The following is a 21,556-nucleotide window of genomic DNA, read 5'->3' on the forward strand; positions in this document are numbered from 1 at the left end:
GAACACAAACAGTTCCATTGAAACACAAGAACAAAGTGTGTCAGTGTTGGAGTGAGGGAGCCCTGGCCCAGGCTGCCCAGGGAGGGTGTGGAGGCTCCTTCCTTGGAGGGCTTCAAGCCCCACCTGGACACATTCCTGTGTGACCTGATCTAGGTGGGAGCTGCTTCTGCAGGGGGGTTGGACTGGATGAGCTCTAAAGGTCTCTTCCATCCCCCACCATTCTGTGATTCTGTGATTCCCTTGATAACAAGTAACAGTTAGGGTTTTGTTTGGGATTTCATAGAATCGTAGAATCAGAATGGTGGGGGTTGGAAGGGATCTCCAGAGATCATCTAGTTCAACCTCCCTGCAGAAGCATCATCTTGGTGGCCCTGCACTGGCCTCTCTCCAGCAGTTCCCTGTCCCTCTGGAGCTGAGGAGCCCAGAACTGGCCACAGGACTCCAGATGAGGCCTCAGCAGGGCAGAGCACAGGGGCAGCACAAGCTCCCTTGACCTGCTGCCCACACTCTGCTTGCTGCCCCCAGGCTGCCATTGGCTTCTTGCCCACGAGGGCACGTTGCTGGCTCATGGTCAGTTTATTATCCACCAGCACTCCCAGGTGTGTCTCTGCAGAGCTGCTCCCCAGCAGGTCAATCCCCAGCCTGTGCTGCTGCAGGGGGTTGTTCCTTCCCAGGAAGCTCCCTGAAGACACACAAAATTCATCTCTTCAGGCTGCAAGATGGTAAGAGCCAACAGAGCAAGGTGTTGGTCAGTTCTTACCCAGCCAGTGGGTATTTTGTTGGCCAGGAGGGCTCGTGTTCAATTTAGTGTAGAGGCATTGTGGAGGAGAGGAAGGTGGATGGCTGCTCATCTGCTGCTTTGCTTTTGCAGCGTTTCAGCTGGAGATATCTCCCTCTGTAAGCAGAGAGCTCAGAGTGTGCTTTGGCAGGTTGAATGTTCATGCAGTGCAGGGTCACCCTTTGTCCAAAGAACTGGCCAACTCCCAAAAACCAGCTCCAAAATGCATTTTTGTATTTAAGGTCCTTCAATAATTTAAGCTCTGCTGTTACAGCACCTTCTGTGGGTTTGTGTGTCCAAGGATTATGGAGCAAAACTCTTGAATGAGACTTAAAGAAGTGGGATTTTTCTTGCTGCCTATGAAATGGTCTTTTTGGGATGTCCAAAGGAGAAAGGAAAACTGATATGCTCTGAAAGCCTTCCTTTGATCCCCAAAGGATACTTCAGCATCCTCTTTGTGCATAGGAGAAGCTGGTTGTGCATCCCCCACACCAGCACCAGACCCTCCTCCCCACCATGGGGGCTCTGAACACCCAGAAGGACTTCAGTGCTCTGGCTTTAAATAAGGAGCAGATTGCCCCCTTCTCCCTCTCCCTCTCATCTCATTATTCTTCACTTAAATTGCTGTAAATGACTTCTGGAGAGTTAGAAAGATTGTGCATGTATCTCTCCACTGCAGAAATTAGCTGACTCTTGCATTTTGGATGATGAGTCCATCCATCTCCAGTGCTTGCAGGGAGGCTTTGCTGCAGGGAGCTGGCACAAACAAACTGAGGCTGCAGGCCTGGCACAGGGGAGATGATTCCTGCAGCAAGTCCATCTCCAGGAATAAGACTGGTAGAAACTTCTCTACCTACTCTCTACCTACTCTAAGTGGTCCTGCTCTGGCAGGGGGGTTGCACTGGATGAGCTTTCCAGGTCCTTTCCAACCCTTAAGATTCTGTGATTCTCAAAATGTGAGAGTTTTGACTAAAAATAGATGGGGTTTCCCCCCTCAATAATAAAGGTAAGGTTTCCTGCTTTCTACTGTGACCAAATAAGCATCCCTTGATCTGATCCAGTCCAGTCACCCTCCAGGGAAACAAATGTCACTTGGAGGTCTCATAGCTGAAAGGCAGGTGGCAGCTGGACAAATAGCTCTTCCAAAGAGTCACTTAACACTGTTATCTGGAAATTAGAGGCTGTGCAAATAAACCCATCACCCCCTCACTGATAACTCACCTCAGTGAGCAGAGAGAGACTTGGAGAGGGTGGGCTGGGGGAGGGCATCTTTGTGATTCCCATTCACCTTGGTGGGTTTGTCACGCTCATTTCACTCTTTCTCTCTCTTTTACACTCCAGGCCAGTTGGTTATTTTCAGCAGTATTTGCAGGCTATTAATTTCTCTTGGCATATTCCTTGGTTAAAAAAAATGCAAACAACTTCATAACTGTTGCTGTGATTGCAGGTGCTGCTGAAGGAGGCTCCTTCCAGGAGCTGGGTTTTAAATGGCTCCATCCATGCACACTCTTCTCTGTTGTCATTCACAGGGCATTTAGATGCACAATTAGGCACTTTGCTGTGTGCAAACTTTTGCTTTTGCTTCACCAATCCCCTTTAATTTGTGAGACCACATCTGGGATGTTGTGTCCAGTTCTGGGCCCTCAGTTGCAGAAGGACAGGGAGCTGCTGGAGAGAGTTCAGCACAGGGCCAGCAAGATGCTGAAGGGAGTGGAGCATCTGCCTTGTGCTGAAAGGCTGAGGGAGCTGGGGCTCTGCAGCTTGGAGAAGAGGAGCCTGAGGGCTGAGCTCAGTCATGTTCCAAACCCATCAAGGGTGGGTGTGAGGAGGCTGGAGCCAGGCTGTGCTCAGGGATGGGCAGTGACAGGACAAGGGGCAACGGGGACAAGCTGCAACACAAGAGGTTCCAAAGCAACACAAGGAAGAATTTCTTCCCTGTTGAGGTGAGGGAGCCCTGGCAGGGGCTGCCCAGATGGGCTGTGGAGTCTCCTTCTCTGGAGCCATCCCAACCCCAGCTGGATGAGTCCCTGTGTGCCCTGCTCTAGGTGGTGCTGCTCTGGCAGGGGGGTTGCACTGGATGAGCTCTCCAGGTCCCTTCCAGCCCTTGAGATTCTGTGGTTCTGTGCATTGTACAGTTCAGTCTTGTGTGCTTACCTCTGCTTCAATTTGTTTTGCACAAAGCAGATGGGGCTTTTTCTCTCTTCCTTTTTGGGTGGGTTTTTTCTTCCTTTTCAGACTACATCTGAAGGTGTATTTAAGTTCAGGAGTGAATCCAAAGTTCAGTGTAGGTTCCTCTTTTAAAGCAGGTCTTTGACTGTCCAGACAGCAGCAAGTGACATTTACTTAATCAATCTCTATCAAAACAAAAGTTTGTGGTCAACAGTTCCTGGGTGATGTACAAATCCTTTCTGTGCAGAGTTGCATTGGTGTTTGGCCAAGTGTTTGTCATAGAATGAACTGAAGTGCAAGAAAAAAGAGGAGATGTTGTGGTGAGGTCAAGGTTGGTCTCTGCTTCTCAAGTAGAGGAAACACTAGGGGAGATTTAGATTGGACACGAGGAACAATTTCTTCCCCCAAAGGGTTGTCCAACCCTATCCCAGGCTGCCCAGGGAGGTGGAGAAATCCCCATCCCTGGAGGGATCCCAAGGCCATGGAGCTGTGGGGCTGTGGCAGTGCTGAGTTAATGGTTGAACTCAGTGATTCTACTCTAAGTTGGAGGTCTTCAAGCCCCACCTGGACGTGTTCCTGTGTGACCTGATCTAGGTGACCCTGCTTCTGCAGGGGAGTTGGACTGGATGATCTCTAAAGGTTCCTTCCAACCCCACCATTCTCTGATTCTAAGTGATTCTGTGAAGAGGAATGCCAGAGATGGAGAACTCCTTTAGACAAAGAGTAATGTTGGCATGTGAAGCCAATTATAACGTGTCAGTGAATAATTTTAAGGTAGAAATTAGATCCCAGACTTTACTTTCACCATTAAAGAAGTGAAGTTTTGGAAGAGTCAGCAACTTTAATATGACACACAAGTTTACTCTCAAGGCCATGGGACACAGGGCTTGTGGGGACTGGATTTGATGATCCAGGAGATCCCTTGTGATCCCATTGTTTAATTCAAGTGGAAGTTGTCTAAGCAGGGCTACCTGAGTTCAAACATTGCTAATCACCCTATGCAAGAAGTCAGTTCTAAAGTGCTCCTTGAATTGAGGACTTGACTCAGGTATCAGGGATGTACTTCCTCTAATTAGGGCAGAACACATGATAACAGCGTGTTACTCTTGTCAGTAAAGGTACTTCTGGAGCTTGAAGGACAGTGATTTGTGCTACAGGGGAGAAGGTTCAGGGTTCAGGCACTGGGATGAAATGTAAGGGATGAAGGCTACAGATTTGTGGCTGCATTGATGCCTCCCCAGGAGAGACGACGCTCTGATGCTTTGGGATAAACTCAAGGTGTTTATAAGAGGACTCAGTGGGAGGGAAGAGTTGTTCAATGACTGCTTCATACCTGTGGCCTGCTTCTTAATTCCTTTCATGCCTAAGAGCTCTGTTTTATTAACAAGAATGAACCAAATCTGACCAAGAAGGCCAAAGGCATCCTGGGGGCATCAAGCAGAGTGTGGGCAGCATCTGCCCCATGTGCTGAGGCCTCATCTGCAGGGCTGTGTCCAGCTGCAGAGAGGCCAGTGCAGGGCTGCTGAGATGCTGAGGGGCTGCAAGATGTGTGTGAGGAGGAAAGGCTGCAGCCCTGGGGCTGCTGAGCCTGGGGAACAGAAGCCTGAGCTCAGGGGGATCTCAGCAGTGCTGCTCAGTCCCTGCAGGGTGGGTGTCAGGAGGCTGGGGCCAGGGTTTGGTGTGTGGTGGGCAGTGGCAGCCCAAGGGGTGAGGGGCACAGGCTGGCACACAGGCAGTGCCCCTGGCCCAGGAGGAGCAAGTCCTTTGGTGCTGAGGGGAGGGAGCCCTGGCCCAGGCTGCCCAGGGAGGGTGTGGAGGCTCCTTCTCAGGAGGTTTCCAAGCCCAGCTGGACACGTTCCTGTGCCCCTGAGCCAGGGGAAGCTGCTGGAGCAGGGGCTGGGGCTGCAGCAGCCCTGCAGGGCCCTTCCAACCCCACCACTGTGTGAGTCTGTGATTCTGTGACAGTGGCCAGAGCTCAGCTCTAATACAGATTATCCTGGGAATAAATCTCTGAATAAATAAAGCTCTGGAGGGCCCTTCCAACCCCCACCATTCAGAGATTCAGTGAAAGCCTCTAGGGAGGGGGCCAGGCAACAACTCACTTGATATTACATGTGGACACCTCCAGTGACCAAAAGGGATCATCTCTCCTGTCAGTGCTGTGCTTTGGCTTCTAAGCAGCTCTTTTCTCACTCTGAGCAGAACAAGATGAATGTTCCTGGATTCTGCAGCTGCAGAAATACTCATCACAGAGCAATATCTTCCCGAGCAAATGTATTCTGGTGGTTGATTAAACCCCTCAGATTCACTTTGGAGTTTAATCAATTGCAGAAGCAGTTTGTTGCTTCCCACTCTCCCAAATTATAGATGTTATTGCTCAGCCAAAGTTGGGAGAGGGGACACACATATTTCAGGTGGAAGCGAATATGATGCTGTGCTTGCTAAAGCTGAGTGGTGCTGATGAAGTGTGTCACTGATTTGTGCTATCATCTTCTTTTGCTAGCCATGTCTCCTGGCCAGGACAGCCATGCCAGTATGGAACACCTTCCTGCATCTGAACAGATCCTGCAAACCCTGAGTGAGCTGGCCAGGTCTTTTCAAGAGATGGCTGACCGCTGCCTGCTGGTTCTGCATTTGGAAGTCAGGTAAAAGCCCTCAGTGCAGGTATTGTGGGTGAGCCCAGGAGGGTTATAGCTTCAAATTGTATCCAGAGTACATATGACAGCATCTCAGGCAGATCTACTTGCCTGCTGTAGCATCAAAGATCAGTCCAGAAGCACCAGATCCCATCACCACGTGTAGGCAGCTGTGGGACAGGAATAGGATAGCAAAAGGGGAATTTCTTATTGAGATCTCTGTTTTGTGTGTCAGGGACTGGGAAAATACCTCTGGGGGAGGGCTTTGCCCTTAGAAGCTTGCACAGTGATGTTCCAGTAGTCTAAGAGGTGTCTGGATGTTTATAAGCCACTGTGCTTTGGATTGCAAACAGGAGCTTTTCTCACTACTTTCAAGTAGTAGCAGAAGTTGGGAAACCAGCTGGAATGGTTGTTTTTAAAGGGATGGATCATTTTATGATATCCCTGACTTCACATGCAAAGATCAAAGGCAGCAAATCCCTTTCTTCAGGCTGCCAGCTGTCCACTCCAGGGCTGGGAAGATATTTTTCCCTGCTGCATTGTATCAGCCAGATGTGTTTTCATGGCTTCCCTTTTCTCTGAAGCATCAAATGGAAGTGGATGTCAGTGACAGGCAATGAGGTTTGATGGAGTCTGCTCTGCTGTGACACATCCTGAGCCATATTGTGTCCTTGTGTGCATAGGCAGAGCTCTGGTGAAGACAGTATGTAGCTTTAAAAATACACATTAGTTACTGTCAGCAGTCCTTCAACCTGCTATCCATCATCTGCTGGCCACTTGATTGCAGGCATCACAGATGAGCTGGGATGTGAAGGATTTGATGAAAAGATTGTTAAGGTATGGAAATGGAACAGCTTCCAGGGGTGATGCCTGAGCAAAGCTGCACTTGTGGTATGGGCACCAGCCTGGCTGGGCTTCTGGCCTCAGTCCTCTGTGGCTTCCAGGCACGTTTGGGTTAAAGCAGAAATAACTGCAGATGTAATTCAGGAAAACATTTTGCTCTCATTTAAGATCAGACCATGGCCCACCTCCTCCAGCACTCCTAACAGGAGCCTCAGTTTGACACTATAAATCATAGAATCATAGTCACTGTGATTGGAAAAGACCTTTAAGGTCATCGAGTCCCAGCCCTGCCCTCACCCTGCCACAGCCAGCACTGACCCCTGGCCCCAGCACCTCACCCCAGGGCTGTGGGGTCCCTCCAGGGCTGGGCACTCCCCCAGCTCCCTGGGCAGCCTGGCACAGGGCTGACACCCCTCTGAGGGAAACAGTTCTGCCTCAGCTCCAGCCTCAACCTCCCCTGGGGCAGCTCCAGCCCCTTTCCTCTGGGGCTGTTGCTCATGGTTGGGGAGCAGAGCCCGACCCCCAGCTCCCTGCAGGAGTCAGGGAGTGTCAGAGAGTGCTCCTGGCTCCCCTCAGCCCTGGGCCTGCTGCCACCCCACTGCTGAGCCCAGCCAGGCTGCCACTGCCCTTCTTGCCCCCCTGGGCACGCTGCTGCCTCCTGTTCAGCCCCTGGCACCAACCCCCCCAGGCCCTTTCCCTGCAGCAGTTTCCAGCCCCTCTGCCCCAGCCTGGAGCTGCCTGGCCTTGGGGTGGCCCAAGGGCAGGACCCAGCACTTGTCCTTGGGCAACCTCATCCTATTGGCCTTGGCCCATCAGTACACCAAATAAACCAAAGCATCTTACTCTACAATAAGTGGAAATGCTCAAGAAGAAAGAGTTGCCAACAACCAAGACAAATCATCACTCTGTGTTTCCACAACCTGCAGTAAGAGGGAAATCCCACTCTCTCTGATGGCCATTCCTAGCAAGTTTCTCTTCAATTCCTCCACCAGCTCCCCAGATTTGTGCCATGTCCAGTGAGCATAGTACAGTGTGTTTCCATTCCCAGCAAGCCTGTGCTTTAAGGATGCTCTCAGAGCACATTTCTAAAGAGCCTGGCCATTGATCTGGCCTCTTGCTGCTGCAGGTGCAGTCTAAGAAGACACTGGCAAACAGCAGAGTGGATCTGAGACACCATGATTATCCCCTCATTTTTCCCCTCCCTTAGGGCCCCCTGTTTGTTCACAGCTTTGCCAGATGCAGGTTGGCACCAGCCCAGTGTTGGCTTCTCCTCCTCCAGCACCCTGCAGGCATCATCTGGGGATGGTGGTCACCAAGATCCTGCTCTTTGGATTTACATTTGCTTCCTTAAAGGGAATCTGTAGCCCCATCCAGATCATTAACCCCAAATATCCACAGAGTGTTAGATTCCTTAATGGCTCTTACAGAATCTTCTGTAGAAAGCTGTATCTAGACTCAGCTAGGAGCAGGCACTAAGGAGTATAAACATGTTTCTACTCTTGGAATTGCCCTAGATTGAACCTGCCTGTGGTGACCACCTCAAGGATGTTTTCCAGGAGGATGGGGGACATGAAAGCCAGGACATACCCATCACAGCTTTCCTCTGTGGGTCCAGAGAGAATTCCTTAATTACAGTTTCTTACAGAACTCTAATAGGTGATTTAATTGCACAGAATTGCTCCTTCAGTGCAGGGGTGATGGTTGGGCATCATCCTACAGCCACACAGAAGAAAAGCTTGCAGTAGTGCTAAATGCTTGGCAATAGGCACAACCTTGGGTTGCTAGTTGACATTCCATATCCCCTACCTGACTCCCTGACCCAGTTGTAACTGTTATTAGGTCTTTATAGTACATAGGAAGAGTTCCTGTTGGAGCATCAGTGTGGAAGTGCTGAACTGGCATATGTGAAGTTGGAGAACCCAGTGAAAAGACACTTTGGTGTTTTATTGGGATGCTGTAGGTCAGATCTGTTAATGAAGGATCCTTTGTATCCACCTGTCAGGATGGGACAATGACAAGAGGAGGATGTGTTTCATGCAGACATAACCACCCATTTCTTAAAATCAGTGTGATTTTTTGCTAGCTTGATCATTGGAAGGAAAATAAGAAGGTGACACTTTGCATGCAGCATCACAGACTCACAGGATGATGGGGGCTGGAAGGGCCCTGCAGAGCTGCTGCAGCCCCAGCCCCTGCTCCAGCAGCTTCCCCTGGCTCAGGGGGCACAGGAACGTGTCCAGCTGGGCTTGGAAACCTCCTGAGAAGGAGCCTCCACACCCTCCCTGGGCAGCCTGGGCCAGGGCTCCCTCCCCTCAGCACCAAAGGACTTGCTCCTCCTGGGCCAGGGGCACTGCCTGTGTGCCAGCCTCTGCCCCTTACCCCTTGGCCTGCCACTGCCCACCACACACCAAACCCTGGCCCCAGCCTCCTGACACCCACCCTGCAGGGACTGAGCAGCACTGCTGAGATCCCCCTGAGCTCAGGCTTCTGTTCCCCAGGCTGAGCAGCCCCAGGGCTGCAGCCTTTCCTCCTCACACACATCTTGCAGCCCCTCAGCATCTCAGCAGCCCTGCACTGGCCTCTCTGCAGCACTTCCCTGGCTCTCTGCAGCTGGGCAGCCCAGCACTGGCCACAGCCCTGCACATGAGGCCTCAGCACATGGGGCAGAGCACAGGGGCAGCACAACCTCCCTCCCCCTGCTGCCCACACTCTGCTGGATGCCCCCAGTATGCCATTGGCTTCTTGCCCCCCAGCCCAGGCTGCTGCTCATGGGGAGCTGCTGCCCCCCAGCACTGCCAGCTCCCTCTGCCAGAGCTGCTCTCCAGCAGCTCCCCCCCAGCCTGTGCTGCTCATGGGCTTGTTCCTCCCCAGCTGCAGGACTCTGCCCTTGCCCTGGGGGAACCTCAGCAGCTCCCTCTGTGCCCAGCTCTCAGCCTGCCCAGCTCTGGCTGAATGGCAGCTCAGGCTCTGCTGAACCAGCCCCTGCTCCCAGCTTGGTGCCATCAGGGAACCCACTGATATTTTAACATTGGGGTTGTTACACTGTGCTATTTCTCTCTTCTGTCTCACAGAGTTCATTGCTTCCACTACCTGATCCCCCTGGCCAAACAAGGGAACTATGCCATCGTTGCCAACGTGGAGAGCATGGACTACGACCCTCTGGTTGTCCGGCTCAACAAGGACATCAGTGCTATTGAGGAGGCCATGAGTGCCAGCCTGCAGCAGCACAAGTTCCAGTACATCTTCGAAGGTCAGGCTTTCACCACAAGAGTTTGAGTTTTCATTCTCATCCCAAAGCTCAACAGCATTCCTTTGTGGCTTATTTTGGGAGGAGGATGCTAAGGCAAACTGTGGTACTCTTGCCACCTCCAGCAGGTTGGAAAGTGAGACTTAAGCAATCAGGGCACTCAAAACCCCTGCTGTCTCCAGACCATTTGTGAGGGGAGAAACAGGCCCCATGCTGAGCTGGAAAGCAATAAGCTGATGTACATGGGGGGAGAGTTCTTCCTCAGAAAGCCGTAGGGCATGTGTATATATCACAGGCACAGCTCTATTATGGCACAGTTCCTATCCAAAGTGGAGCCATTCCATTTCTAAAATTAAATTTAGAGAACATTAGCTCTTGTGATGTCTCATCTGTCCTGATTACCTTGGAGAGTATAAATCATGTCTTGGTTCATCTCCCCTGTATTTATTTGTGGCGCTGACGCACGGCTCTTGCCTGAGGCCGGGATACGTGTCGTGTTAAGTGGTGGTTGTTCAAAGTCAGAAGGTGGGGAATGGAGATGTACCCATGGCCCAGCATAATATGTCAGAGGGATGAAGGCTTTGCAAGCCTGGCTACTCTAATTTTGGCCACTGCTTACTAGTCCTACATAAAGGCTTTTGGTGTGTGTGTCCTTCTCCCTCTCCAACACCCGTGTAGCTACTACTGGAGAGATACCAGCACACTGTAGAGCTCCTCTCCCAGCCCAAGTGTACCACATCTGTTTGAGGAGAGTGAAATAGCTCCACACAGAGCCATGGGGACCATTCATAGAATCACAGAATGGTGGGGTTGGAAGGGACCTTTAGAGCTCATCCAGTGCAACCCCCTGCAGAAGCAGCTCCCACCTAGATCAGGTCACACAGGAACGTGTCCAGGTGGGGCTTGAAGCCCTCCAAGGAAGGAGCCTCCACACCCTCCCTGGGCAGCCTGGGCCAGGGCTCCCTCACTCCAACACTGACACAGTTTGTTCTTGTGTTTCAATGGAACTGTTTGTGTTCCAGCTTCATCCCATCACCCCTTGTCCTGTTACTAGCTACTATAGAAAAGAGGGATGTCCCAACCTCCTGACACCCACCAGTGAGATATTTGTCACTATTCATGAGCTCCCCCCTCAGTCTCCTCTTCTCCAGACTAAACAGCCCCAGGTCCCACAGCCTTTCCTCAGCAGGAAGATGCTCCAGTCCCCTGAGCATCTTGGTGGCCCTGCACTGGCCTCTCTCCAGCAGTTCCCTGTCCCTCTGGAGCTGAGGAGCCCAGAACTGGACACAGGACTCCAGATGAGGCCTCAGCAGGGCAGAGCAGAGGGGCAGCACAACCTCCCTTGACCTGCTGCCCACACTCTGCTTGCTGCCCCCAGGCTGCCATTGGCTTCTTGCCCACGAGGGCACGTTGCTGGCTCATGGGCAGTTTATTATCCACCAGCACTCCCAGGTGTGTCTGTGCAGAGCTGCTCTCCAGCAGGTCAATCCCCAGCCTGTGCTGCTGCAGGGGGTTGTTCCTTCCCAGCTGCAGGACTCTGCCCTTGTCCTTGTTGAACCTCAGCAGGTTCCTCTGTGCCCAACTCTCAGCCTGTGCAGCTCTGGCTGAATGGCAGCACAGCCTCTGGGGAATCAGCCCCTGCTCCCAGCTTGGTGCCATCAGGGCACTTGCTGAGGGTCCCTCTGTCCCCTCACCCAGGTGGTTGATGAAGATGTTGAACAAGACTGGCCCCAGAACCCATCCCTGTGCAACTCCACTGCCCACAGGCCTCCAACTCCACTCTGTGCCATTGATCCCCACCCTCTGGGCTCTGTCATTCAGCAGCTCTCCATCCACCTCACTGTCCACTCACCCAACCCACACTGCCTGAGCTTTCTGATGAGGATGTTGTGGGATATGGTGTCAAAAGCCTTGCTGAAGTCAAGGTAGATGCCATCCACTGCTCTCCCCTCATCTCCCCAGCTGCTTATGCACTCACAGAAGGCATCAGGTTGGTCAAACAGGATTTCCCCTTGGTGAAGCCATGTTGACTCCCCCTGATAACCATCTTTTCCTTCATATGCTCAGTGATAACATTCAGGATGAGTTGTTCCATCACCTTTCCAGGGATGGAGGTGAGACTGACTGGCCTGGAGTTTCCTGGGTCGTCCTTCCTGCCCTTTTTGAAGGCTGCTGTGACATTGGCCTTGCTCCAGCCCTCAGGCACCTCACTGTCCTCCATGAGTGTTCAAAAATGATAGAGAGAGGCTTAGCAACCACATCAGCCAGCTCTTCACAGCCATTCACATCACACTAAGCCATGAGGTTGAAATTCATACACATGGTTGCCATGAAATGAAGTCCCTTCATTCTCTCTGAGGGTCACATACACCCCAAGCTGGTTACATGAACATCTTTTCTTCATTCAGCCTTTCCATTGACATCCAGTCATGTACAAACCTGTGTGCTGAGTACATCAGGCTGGATTTTGTTGCTGTTTGCTATGCAGCATGACTGGACACATCATTTTGGGGTTGGCTGGGACTTCTAGCAGCCAGCTATGTCCTTCCACAGCAAAGGAAAGATGGAGACATCATTGAGACACAAGAAACTGTGCCACAGACAGGCTGCACATCGAGTGCATTGAAATGCAGCTCATTCCTGCACTGGGAGTTTACCAGAGGAAAAAAATCCAACCCTTGCCAACAGATTCAAATGCTCTCATTCTGTAGGAGCAGTAGTGGCCCATTGCTGTGCCCAGGCAGAGAGAGGGACTAGAAGGGACATTATGCAAAGCCTGGTTATAAATCTGGAAGTGCCCTGGAAATAACTATGGCTATAATAATGCAACTTTGAGTTCCCATCGTGCTTAAGGGTGGGTTTGTGTTTTTAATAAAGAAGAAAACCTTGAGGACAGTCCCCAAATGCCCAGGGAAGATACTGAGGGCTGTTTCTTGGTGTAGTCCAGTGTATCTCTCGCTCCAGTTCACATGCACCACTTATCAACGCTCTTTCATGCACTTTATGCTGGATGGTCTCTAAAGGTCCCTTCCAACCCCTATGGCTCTATGATTATTCTCACTCAGTGCCTTTCTCCTGTGATTTTGCTGTTTGTTTCCCCCTCACCTTGCAGGTTTGGGCCACCTCATCTCCTGCATCCTCATCAACGGCGCCCACTACTTCAAGCGCATCAGCGAGTCGGGCATCAAGAAAATGTGCAGGAACATCTTCATCCTCCAGCAAAACCTGACCAACATCACCATGTCACGTGAGGCTGACCTGGACTTTGCAAGGTGAGCACAGAGCTCCACGTTGTGTTTGTTCCTGTTTGGACATCCACGTGTAACAGAGGTAGCTCCTTCCAAAGGTTTTGCCACTTGTGCATGCGAGAGGATGAATATCAGTTCAAACCCATTCAAGTGGAATGTTCACCTTCCTCCTTTGTTGAGCAACATTCAGAGCAACAGGGATCACCTGAGCTCAGCACAAGCTCAAAGTGGAGGTCCCACCAAAGCAGCTGTGCTTGGGGTTTGTGTGGTTCTCCTTATGCCAAAACCCAGGCAAGGAAAAGCTTCTGGGCATATAGGTCTTGGGTAGAACTTAAATGAGATGATTCTGGCTGCTGGATTTGTGCCCAGATAAATTGTACTTTCACAGAATCACAAGGGATGGAAGGGACCTGGAAAGCTCATCCAGTGCAACCCCCTGCCAGAGCAGCACCACCTAGAGCAGGGCACACAGGGACTCATCCAGCTAGGGTTGGGATGGCTCCAGAGAAGGAGACTCCACAGCCCATCTGGGCAGCCCCTGCCGGTGCTCCCTCACCTCAACAGGGAAGAATTTCTTCCTTGTGTTGCTTTGGAACCTCTTCTGTTCCAGCTTGTATTCATTACCCCTTGAATTTAGCAGCTCACAGGAACAGTGTGTGTGAACCTCAGGGATGCCTGATGCTGTCTCTCCTCAAGTTCTGTTGCTCTTAAAACAGGTCTAATCACAAAATAAAAGTAACACTGGATGTGATAGATCCCCTGCAAGTTTCTCACCCATCTTGCTGCTTTATTCACAAAGGAAGCTTGTTTGAGAGGCAAATGGGTAAAAGCAAACACTAAATGGAGCATGGCACATGGCTCTGAGGTGCTGACTACAAGTAACTGCATTGGCTGATCCTCTGCAGCAGCAGCTGGTTCAGCAACAGGCAGCTGAGACCAAGAAATAGCCAAAGGAAGAGTCTGGAACTTGCAAGTTCAACATCTTCATCTTGTTCAACATCTTCATCAACCACCTGGGTGAGGGGACAGAGGGACCCTCAGCAAGTGCCCTGATGACACCAAACTGGGAGCAGGGGCTGATTCCCCAGAGGCTGTGCTGCCATTCAGCCAGAGCTGCACAGGCTGAGAGTTGGGCACAGAGGAACCTGCTGAGGTTCAACAAGGACAAGGGCAGAGTCCTGCAGCTGGGAAGGAACAACCCCCTGCAGCAGCACAGGCTGGGGATTGACCTGCTGGAGAGCAGCTCTGCACAGACACACCTGGGAGTGCTGGTGGATAATAAACTGACCATGAGCCAGCAACGTGCCCTCGTGGGCAAGAAGCCAATGGCAGCCTGGGGGCAGCAAGCAGAGTGTGGGCAGCAGGTCAAGGGAGGTTGTGCTGCCCCTCTGCTCTGCCCTGCTGAGGCCTCATCTGGAGTCCTGTGGCCAGTTCTGGGCTCCTCAGCTCCAGAGGGACAGAGAACTGCTGGAGAGAGGCCAGTGCAGGGCCACCAAGATGCTCAGGGGACTGGAGCATCTTCCTGCTGAGGAAAGGCTGTGGGACCTGGGGCTGTTTAGTCTGGAGGAGACTGAGGGGGGAGCTCATGAATAGTGACAAATATCTCACTGGTGGGTGTCAGGAGGTTGGGGCATCCCTTGTTTCTATGGTATCTAGCAACAGGACAAGGGGTGATGGGATGAAGCTGGAACACAAACAGTTCCATTGAAACACTGGAACAAACTGTGTCAGTGTTTGAGTGAGGGAGCCCTGGCCCAGGCTGCCCAGGGAGGGTGTGGAGGCTCCTTCCTTGGAGGGCTTCAAGCCCCACCTGGACACGTTCCTGTGTGACCTGATCTAGGTGGGAGCTGCTTCTGCAGGGGATTGGACTGGATGAGCTCTACAGGTCCCTTCCAACCCCTACCACTCTGTGATTCTATGAAGTTCAGGCACGTAGATGGAATGGCAGAGTCACACTCAGGTACAAACCACCACAAACCCTGGAAATGGTGTCATCATTTGGCCATTGCTCTTGGAGACTGAATTAGGAGAGCAGCATGACTCCCTCAGATGAGAGAGAGTAGGTATGACTGAGTGCCTCATTTACTTGGGCTCTCATATGGGGAATGATCTCATTATTGAATTAGTTTCTTCATAATAACATTGACATGGAGAAGTTATGAATGCTGAGGCCTGGAGGAGGAGGGGAGAGAGAAAGATCCATTACTAACTCTCCCAGGAGCAGAGTTCCCAAATTCAATCTTTCCTTTTCTAAATTATTTTCTTGTTTTCCCCCCTGACCTGTTGAAATGCTAAATAAATTAGCCCAGGTTTTTGGCAGGCAGAGCAGAGCCTGAGCGTGTGCTGACAGCAACTGGCACTCACGTAAGGGAACACTGAGCCAGGGCTGCTGGAGGCTGCCACAGCACAGAGGGCTGTGTTCTGGAGAGGCCTTTGCAGTAAGGGCTGAACAGCCCTGCAGCTCTGACTCCTAACGCTGCACAATTTGATGTGGAGTTTGAAGGGAAGGGTGAGGAGGTGACGTGTTCCCCACTCCTCATCTCACTGATGTGCCAGGCCAGAGGCTTGCACAACATCCAGTGCATGCCAATCCTCTTCAGATGGGTTTTCCACCGTGCCATTGGAGCTGCTGGGTACCATCATCAAGAGCTGTGGAGCTCAGAAGAGACACCTGAGCTTTCCAAACAGCAGCATCAGCTGCTTTGTGGTACTTGTGATGCAGATTCCTTCCCATATTATAAATTCAACAGCAATGCTTTTTTAGCTTTCATGACTGCATTGCTTCCCCCTTTCTTTTGGGGCAGATTTCTGTGATCTAGAGAATATGTTTTATCCTTTTGTTCTTCAGATGACTCCTGAATGCTTATTATCCAGATTCTCCTTTTGCATAAACAAGGCATCTCATGCATCCAAACCCTGCCCTGCTCACCTGAATTGACAATTACCTGAGCAAGCTCTCCTGTTACCCCAGGGACCCCAGTTACTGAGGTCTGTTCAAACTACAAAATAAACATACCAGTTTGCCCTCAGAAAGCATAAAAACACATCAGGGGAGGATAAAAGTGATTTGTACTTCTGTGATACAGCTCATACAGGAACCTGTAAATGCTTTGCACAGTAACTAACCATCAGTTTTACCTTTTTTAAAGATGGGAAATGCAGAGCAAGTGATTATTTCATGTGTGTGAGCAGAGCTGATGGAGGAATGCCCACTTGCTCTTCCTTTCTCCCCTGCACCTCCTGGTAACTGGGGTAGATTCCCTCCTCACTTCACTTCTCCAGGGAACTGAGTGATCATTATTGAATGGGAAAGAAGATTTCTGAAGTGGATCTAACCCAGCTTAGGACTCACTGCCCCACCTCTGGTCTTTGCAGGATACATAGTTCAACAATTACTCCGATTTCTTTCAGGAGCTCGATTAGAAGTCACAGGCTCCTTTCATCAGGGAAAGGTATGAGAGGGTTTTTAGTGGGGTTTTTTTCACACACACACAACAACAGATTTTCCCAGGCAGTACTGGAGCTCTTTTGCCCTCCAGGTTGGATCTAAGCCCATCTGAACAGGAGGCAGCAGCGTGCCCAGAGGGGCAAGAAGGCCGGTGGCAGCCTGGCTGGGCTCAGCAGTGGGGTGGCAGCAGGCCCAGGGCTGAGGGGAGCCAGCAGCACTCTCTGACACTCCCTGACTCCTGCAGGGAGCTGGGGGTCGAGCTCTGCTCCCCAGCCATGAGCAACAGCCCAAGAGGTTGTTGTGTTGAGGATGTTGAGCCTTGAGAGAAGGAGGCTGAGGAGCAACTCCCTGCAGGAGGCTGTGGCAAGAAGCGGCGGCCATCTCTGCTCCCTAATGACAAGGGACAGGCCAAGAGGAAAGGGGCTGGAGCTGCCCCAGGGGAGCTTGAGGCTGGAGTTGAAGCAGAACTGTTTCCCTCAGCGGGATGTGAGCCCCTGTGCCAGGCTGCCCAGGGAGCTGGGGGAGTGCCCAGCCCTGGAGGGACCCCAAAGACATGAGCTGAGGTGCTGAAGGCTGTGGGTCAGTGCTGGCTGTGGCAGTGGGAGGTCAATGGTTGGACTCCAGGAGCTCCAAGGGCTCCAAGGGGTTGGTGCCAGGGCTGAACAGGAGGCAGCAGCGTGCCCAGGGGGGCAAGAAGGGCAGTGGCAGCCTGGCTGGGCTCAGCAGTGGGGTGGCAGCAGGCCCAGGGCTGAGGGGAGCCAGGAGCACTCTCTGACACTCCCTGACTCCTGCAGGGAGCTGGGGGTCGGGCTCTGCTCCCCAGCCATGAGCAACAGGCCAAGAGGTTGTTGTGTTGAGGATGTTCAGCCCTGAGAGAAGGAGGCTGAGGAGGGACCTCCTTGCTCTGAGCAACTCCCTGACAGGAGCTTGTGGCAAGAAGCGGCGGCCATCTCTGCTCCCAAATGACAAGGGACAGGCCAAGAGGAAAGGGGCTGGAGCTGCCCCAGGGGAGGTTGAGGCTGGAGCTGAGGCAGAACTGTTTCCCTCAGAGGGGTGTCAGCCCCTGTGCCAGGCTGCCCAGGGAGCTGGGGGAGTGCCCAGCCCTGGAGGGATCCCTGGGGTGAGGCGCTGAGGGCTGTGGGGGAGCAGTGCCTATGAGTCTATTGTATGATTTTCCTGTGTGTTGTGCTTTTGATTCTGACTGAGGTTTGGCTTTTGTTTTTCCCTTTGGATATGTTCTTCACAGCTTTCTATGGGCCTCAAAGACCATGGGCTATCCCCTTTCTTCTCTGTCTTGGTGACTTAGGCAGTAGAAACCCCAGCTAAGGAAGCCAGAAGGGGGAAGATCTTTCACCTCTGAAGCCAAAATCACGTAGAGGATTCACAGCAAAGCCTTAACCCATGTAACACTCGCTGCCCCTGCTGAGACTCTTGCTGTTTAAACCACATCTTCTAAGAGATCTGTAACCTGCAAGTGACAACAGCAGGATTTGCTGCTTTGGGAGTAGTACCATGGCAGGAGGAAAATTTGTTTGAAACGAGTTTTGCTTTGAGATTCTCAGTTCAAGGTAGAGCAGGGTTGGGAAACTCTCTGCAGAGCATCACAAAGCAGAGCCAGGACACACTTCCATTGTAAAAAACCCCATAAATTGCCAAGTTCTGTGAGCTCTAGCCAGGAGTTTCTCCACTGACAGGAGAAAGGGTAAAATAGGCTGGTTCTGACTGCTGAGGTGTCACAAAAGGATTTGTAGCATTTGCTAAATTCCCAGCAAATATTAATGGGTTTCTCCTTCCTCTGTGTGTTCAGTATCTAGGCCAGCAGAAATGCAGTCATTTGGGCATCCCTTACTCTGTTAAGGAGCAGTATTTTCTTCCTGTGTGTAACACTTAGGCATGTACTGCAAAGTCTGAGGCCCAAATACCTCCCAATTTTAGAGGTTTCAGCCCCAGGATTAGATTTTATGGCATTAGAGGGATAAAAATTCAGCTTCAGGTTTGGATTTAAGGTCATTTCTCTTGTGCCTTCTTCCCTGCTCCCCACTCTGTCCCCACCCAAAGTTACACTGGGGTGTTTATGCAGAGGTGTCATCAGAGGGAACCCAAAAGGGCTGAGTTTCTGCTTCAGACTTATCCTTAAATAAAACATGAGTCAAGTCTCAGATGTTCATTTTTCATTGAAAGGAGAAAAAAAACCACCCCTCACTTCCTCAGACATACAGCAGGGATAAAATTGCCCTATTCTTGAAAGTTAATTGAGGTGGTTGCAAGGGGAAAGGAGAGACCAGGGATGAAATGTGAATGTTTCATACAATACAATGTCATTTTGACCTCTGAGATAAAGGGGTTATTTTGAGCGGTCTTACTGGGTCTGAAACTGGCCTTCATCCCTTAAATGGTTTGCAGCATGGAAAACCAGAGGTGTCTGTCCACTGAAGAGTTAGTTTGGAGGTTTCCTTGCTGGTGCCATTTGGGTTGGCTGTTGCAATGACCATCCATCCTGAAGGGACCTGATCTAGGTGGGAGCTGCTTCTGCAGGGGGTTGGACTAGATGATCTCTAAAGGTTCCTTCCAGCCCCAACCATTCTATGATTCTAAAGGACCAAGGATCTCTTTTCCAGCTGCTAAAGGTGTAACCAGGGCCCTTGGCTCTGACCATATCTGGTCAGACCTGGCACCTACATTGTCACTGCCAGCAGATCCTGGCTGCTCCAGAGAAGCCTCCAGCGAGAAGGAACAGGGAGAAGCCATCAGCATGCCAGGCAGTTGTTCACAGGTTGCCCATGAATAAGCCTTTGAAATGTAGTTCAGACACCTGTGATCAAATCTAGCATTATACAAGAGCTGCTTGAAGTTTTATCATTCACCAAAGAGAGTGACCTTTGCTTATGCTCTCTGGCAAAATACAGCTGCAGCTGCTGCTCTGACCTTCCTCTGCATCTGTGCTCTCCTGCTGACATGTGTGATGCCATGAGGTACATGTACTGGGCTTGTAGTCTTGGGCAAAACTCCTTCCCTCCACCTATAGAGGCAGCTGCAGAGAGGCAGGAGAGAGTGGCACCAGTCCTCATACTGGTTTCAAAGTATTAGAATCATAGAACTGGTTGGAAAAGAGCTTTAAGAGCATCAAGTCCAAGCTCTCCTCTCACACTGCCACAGACACCACTCCATGGTTTTGCCATATCTCCAGGGCTGGGGACTCCCCCAGCTCCCTGGGCAGCCTGGCATAAGGGCTGACAAACCTCTCAGGGAAAAGGTTCTGCCTCAGCACCAAGCTAAACCTCCCCCTGAGACAACTCCAGCCCCTTTCCTCTTGTCCTGTCACTGGTTACTTGGGGTAAGACACCAAACCTCACCTCACGACAAGCTCCTGTCAGGTAGTTGTAGAGAGTCATCACCTCTCCCCTCAGCCTCCTCTTCCCCAGGCTGAACATCCCCATTTCCCTCAGCTGCTCCTCATAAGTAAATGAGAACTGCCAAGGCATAGGAAGCAGATACAATTAACACTAGTTCCCCTAAATGGATCCTGGAAACACACCCTTTACCCAAAGCACAACTTCTTTTAGGTGGGGATGGTAAGATGAGTGTAAAGATAAGCCTAGATGAAGAAGGATGTAGGTGGAATTCACAGAAACACAGAATCTCAAGGGCTGGAAGGGACCTGGAGAGCTCATCCAGTGCAACCCCCCTGCCAGAGCAGCACCACCTAGAGCAGGGCACACAGGAACTCATCCAGCTGGGGTTGGGATGGCTCCAGAGAAGGAGACTCCACAGCCCATCTGGGCAGCCCCTGCCAGGGCTCCCTCACCTCAACAGGGAAGAAATTCTTCCTTGTGTTGCTTTGGAACCTCTTCTGTTGCAGCTTGTCCCTGTTGCCCCTTGTCCTGTCATTGGCCATCCCTGAGCACAGCCTGGCTTTCCTTCAGACCAAACTTGTGCATCAGTGCTTGGGTTGGATCCCAAGGTCAAGGTTCTGAGATATCTGGGCCTCACGGTGTGATGGGAGGAGAGCAGTGTGTGTTTGGGAAGCAGCAGGTCTGCCTCTGCTCTGACACCTCAGAAACACTTTGCTTTTGCTTGTAGGTTTGAGTGGATCACAGCAGCAGAGTGGATGTAGACCCTGTGGCTTTAGGACTGGCTCAGCATGTGTATTACAGGTTCCCAGTGCCAGCAGCCCCATTGCTTTCAGCACAGACACCCATGGAGGTGTCAGGGGCATCTCCTCCAGTTTGGATACTGGCATGGGAGACTTGCTCAGTCAGGGATTTCAGAAGGTGCTTTGTTTCAGGGTGCAGCTCTGATTGGGATGTTTGGCATTCGGGGCTCCTCTCCTGCCTCAAACTGGCAGGCAGGGGATGCTTTGGTTTCCTTGTACAGGAGCAGGGGAGGTTTCTGCCTCTTGCCCAAAGCAGGAGGAATAAGCAATAACTTGCTGCCATCTACTGGGAGCTGCAGAGGGAAGGGGAAGCCAACATGCATTAAAAATCCTTTAGACATCCCAATTTTCTGAAAGAAGTCTTCCTCACTGCCAGATGTTCTTTCTCTGTCTGCCTTTATTCTTGATAACTACAGAAACAGCAGGCTGTGTTTGCTGCCTGGGTGCCTGGGGATGTAGCTGGTGGAGGGAAGCCTCCTACAAGGGCCATTCTTGATGGTTGTGTCTGTTGAACCCCAGATCCATCAGATCCTGACTTGGATCCCCTTGGTTGAGTGGCAGATTGCTGTTCTGCTCTCAGGTGCCTCTGCAGTGCTCCTGTGATGCTCCTCTGCTGCATTTCTTCCTTGTGGTTCAGGGCCAGATGGGAAAGAAATCTCAGGTGTTCTCCTTGAGGGCTGCACTCAAGCCAGGAGAATATTTGGAGCATTTAGGGTCCTGCAGTATGAGTAAAACCCATGATAGTGTGGCAGACAGCTTGGATACCAGGCACTGTAACTCATGCATCTGCCACAGCACTTAGGAGCATCAGAAGCAAAGAGAGCAGTCCACTGGGAAGGATACTGCAAGCTCCCAGGGGGTGGATTTGGTACCCTGGGGCAGACATACTGGGCACTGACCCACACCCTGTTCTCAGTGGTGGGGTGGAAAACTCTTCCTCCTGCATAAAAACCTAAATGTGTCAATCTGGAGGAATTCCTCTCCCCTCACTTTATAGCCCAAAGGTGCCCAGTGCTGTGGAAGGTGCAAGTCAG

The 21,556-nt window shown here is 51.4% G+C and overlaps 1 protein-coding gene across 1 annotated transcript in view; it reads left to right on the forward strand.

Moving 5' to 3' along the window:
• EXOC4 (exocyst complex component 4) overlaps positions 1–21,556 on the forward strand; it is a 457,325-nt gene that overhangs the window by 409,765 nt on the left and 26,004 nt on the right. Inside the window, exons 15-17 of the mRNA XM_062020282.1 lie at positions 5,451–5,592; positions 9,498–9,676; positions 12,786–12,945. Of these exons, the coding sequence (XP_061876266.1) occupies positions 5,451–5,592; positions 9,498–9,676; positions 12,786–12,945 (481 nt within the window). The remainder of the gene's footprint in view (positions 1–5,450; positions 5,593–9,497; positions 9,677–12,785; positions 12,946–21,556) is intronic.

This window comes from Colius striatus, chromosome 1 (assembly GCF_028858725.1).
Source record: "Colius striatus isolate bColStr4 chromosome 1, bColStr4.1.hap1, whole genome shotgun sequence".
Classification (NCBI taxonomy): domain Eukaryota; kingdom Metazoa; phylum Chordata; class Aves; order Coliiformes; family Coliidae; genus Colius; species Colius striatus.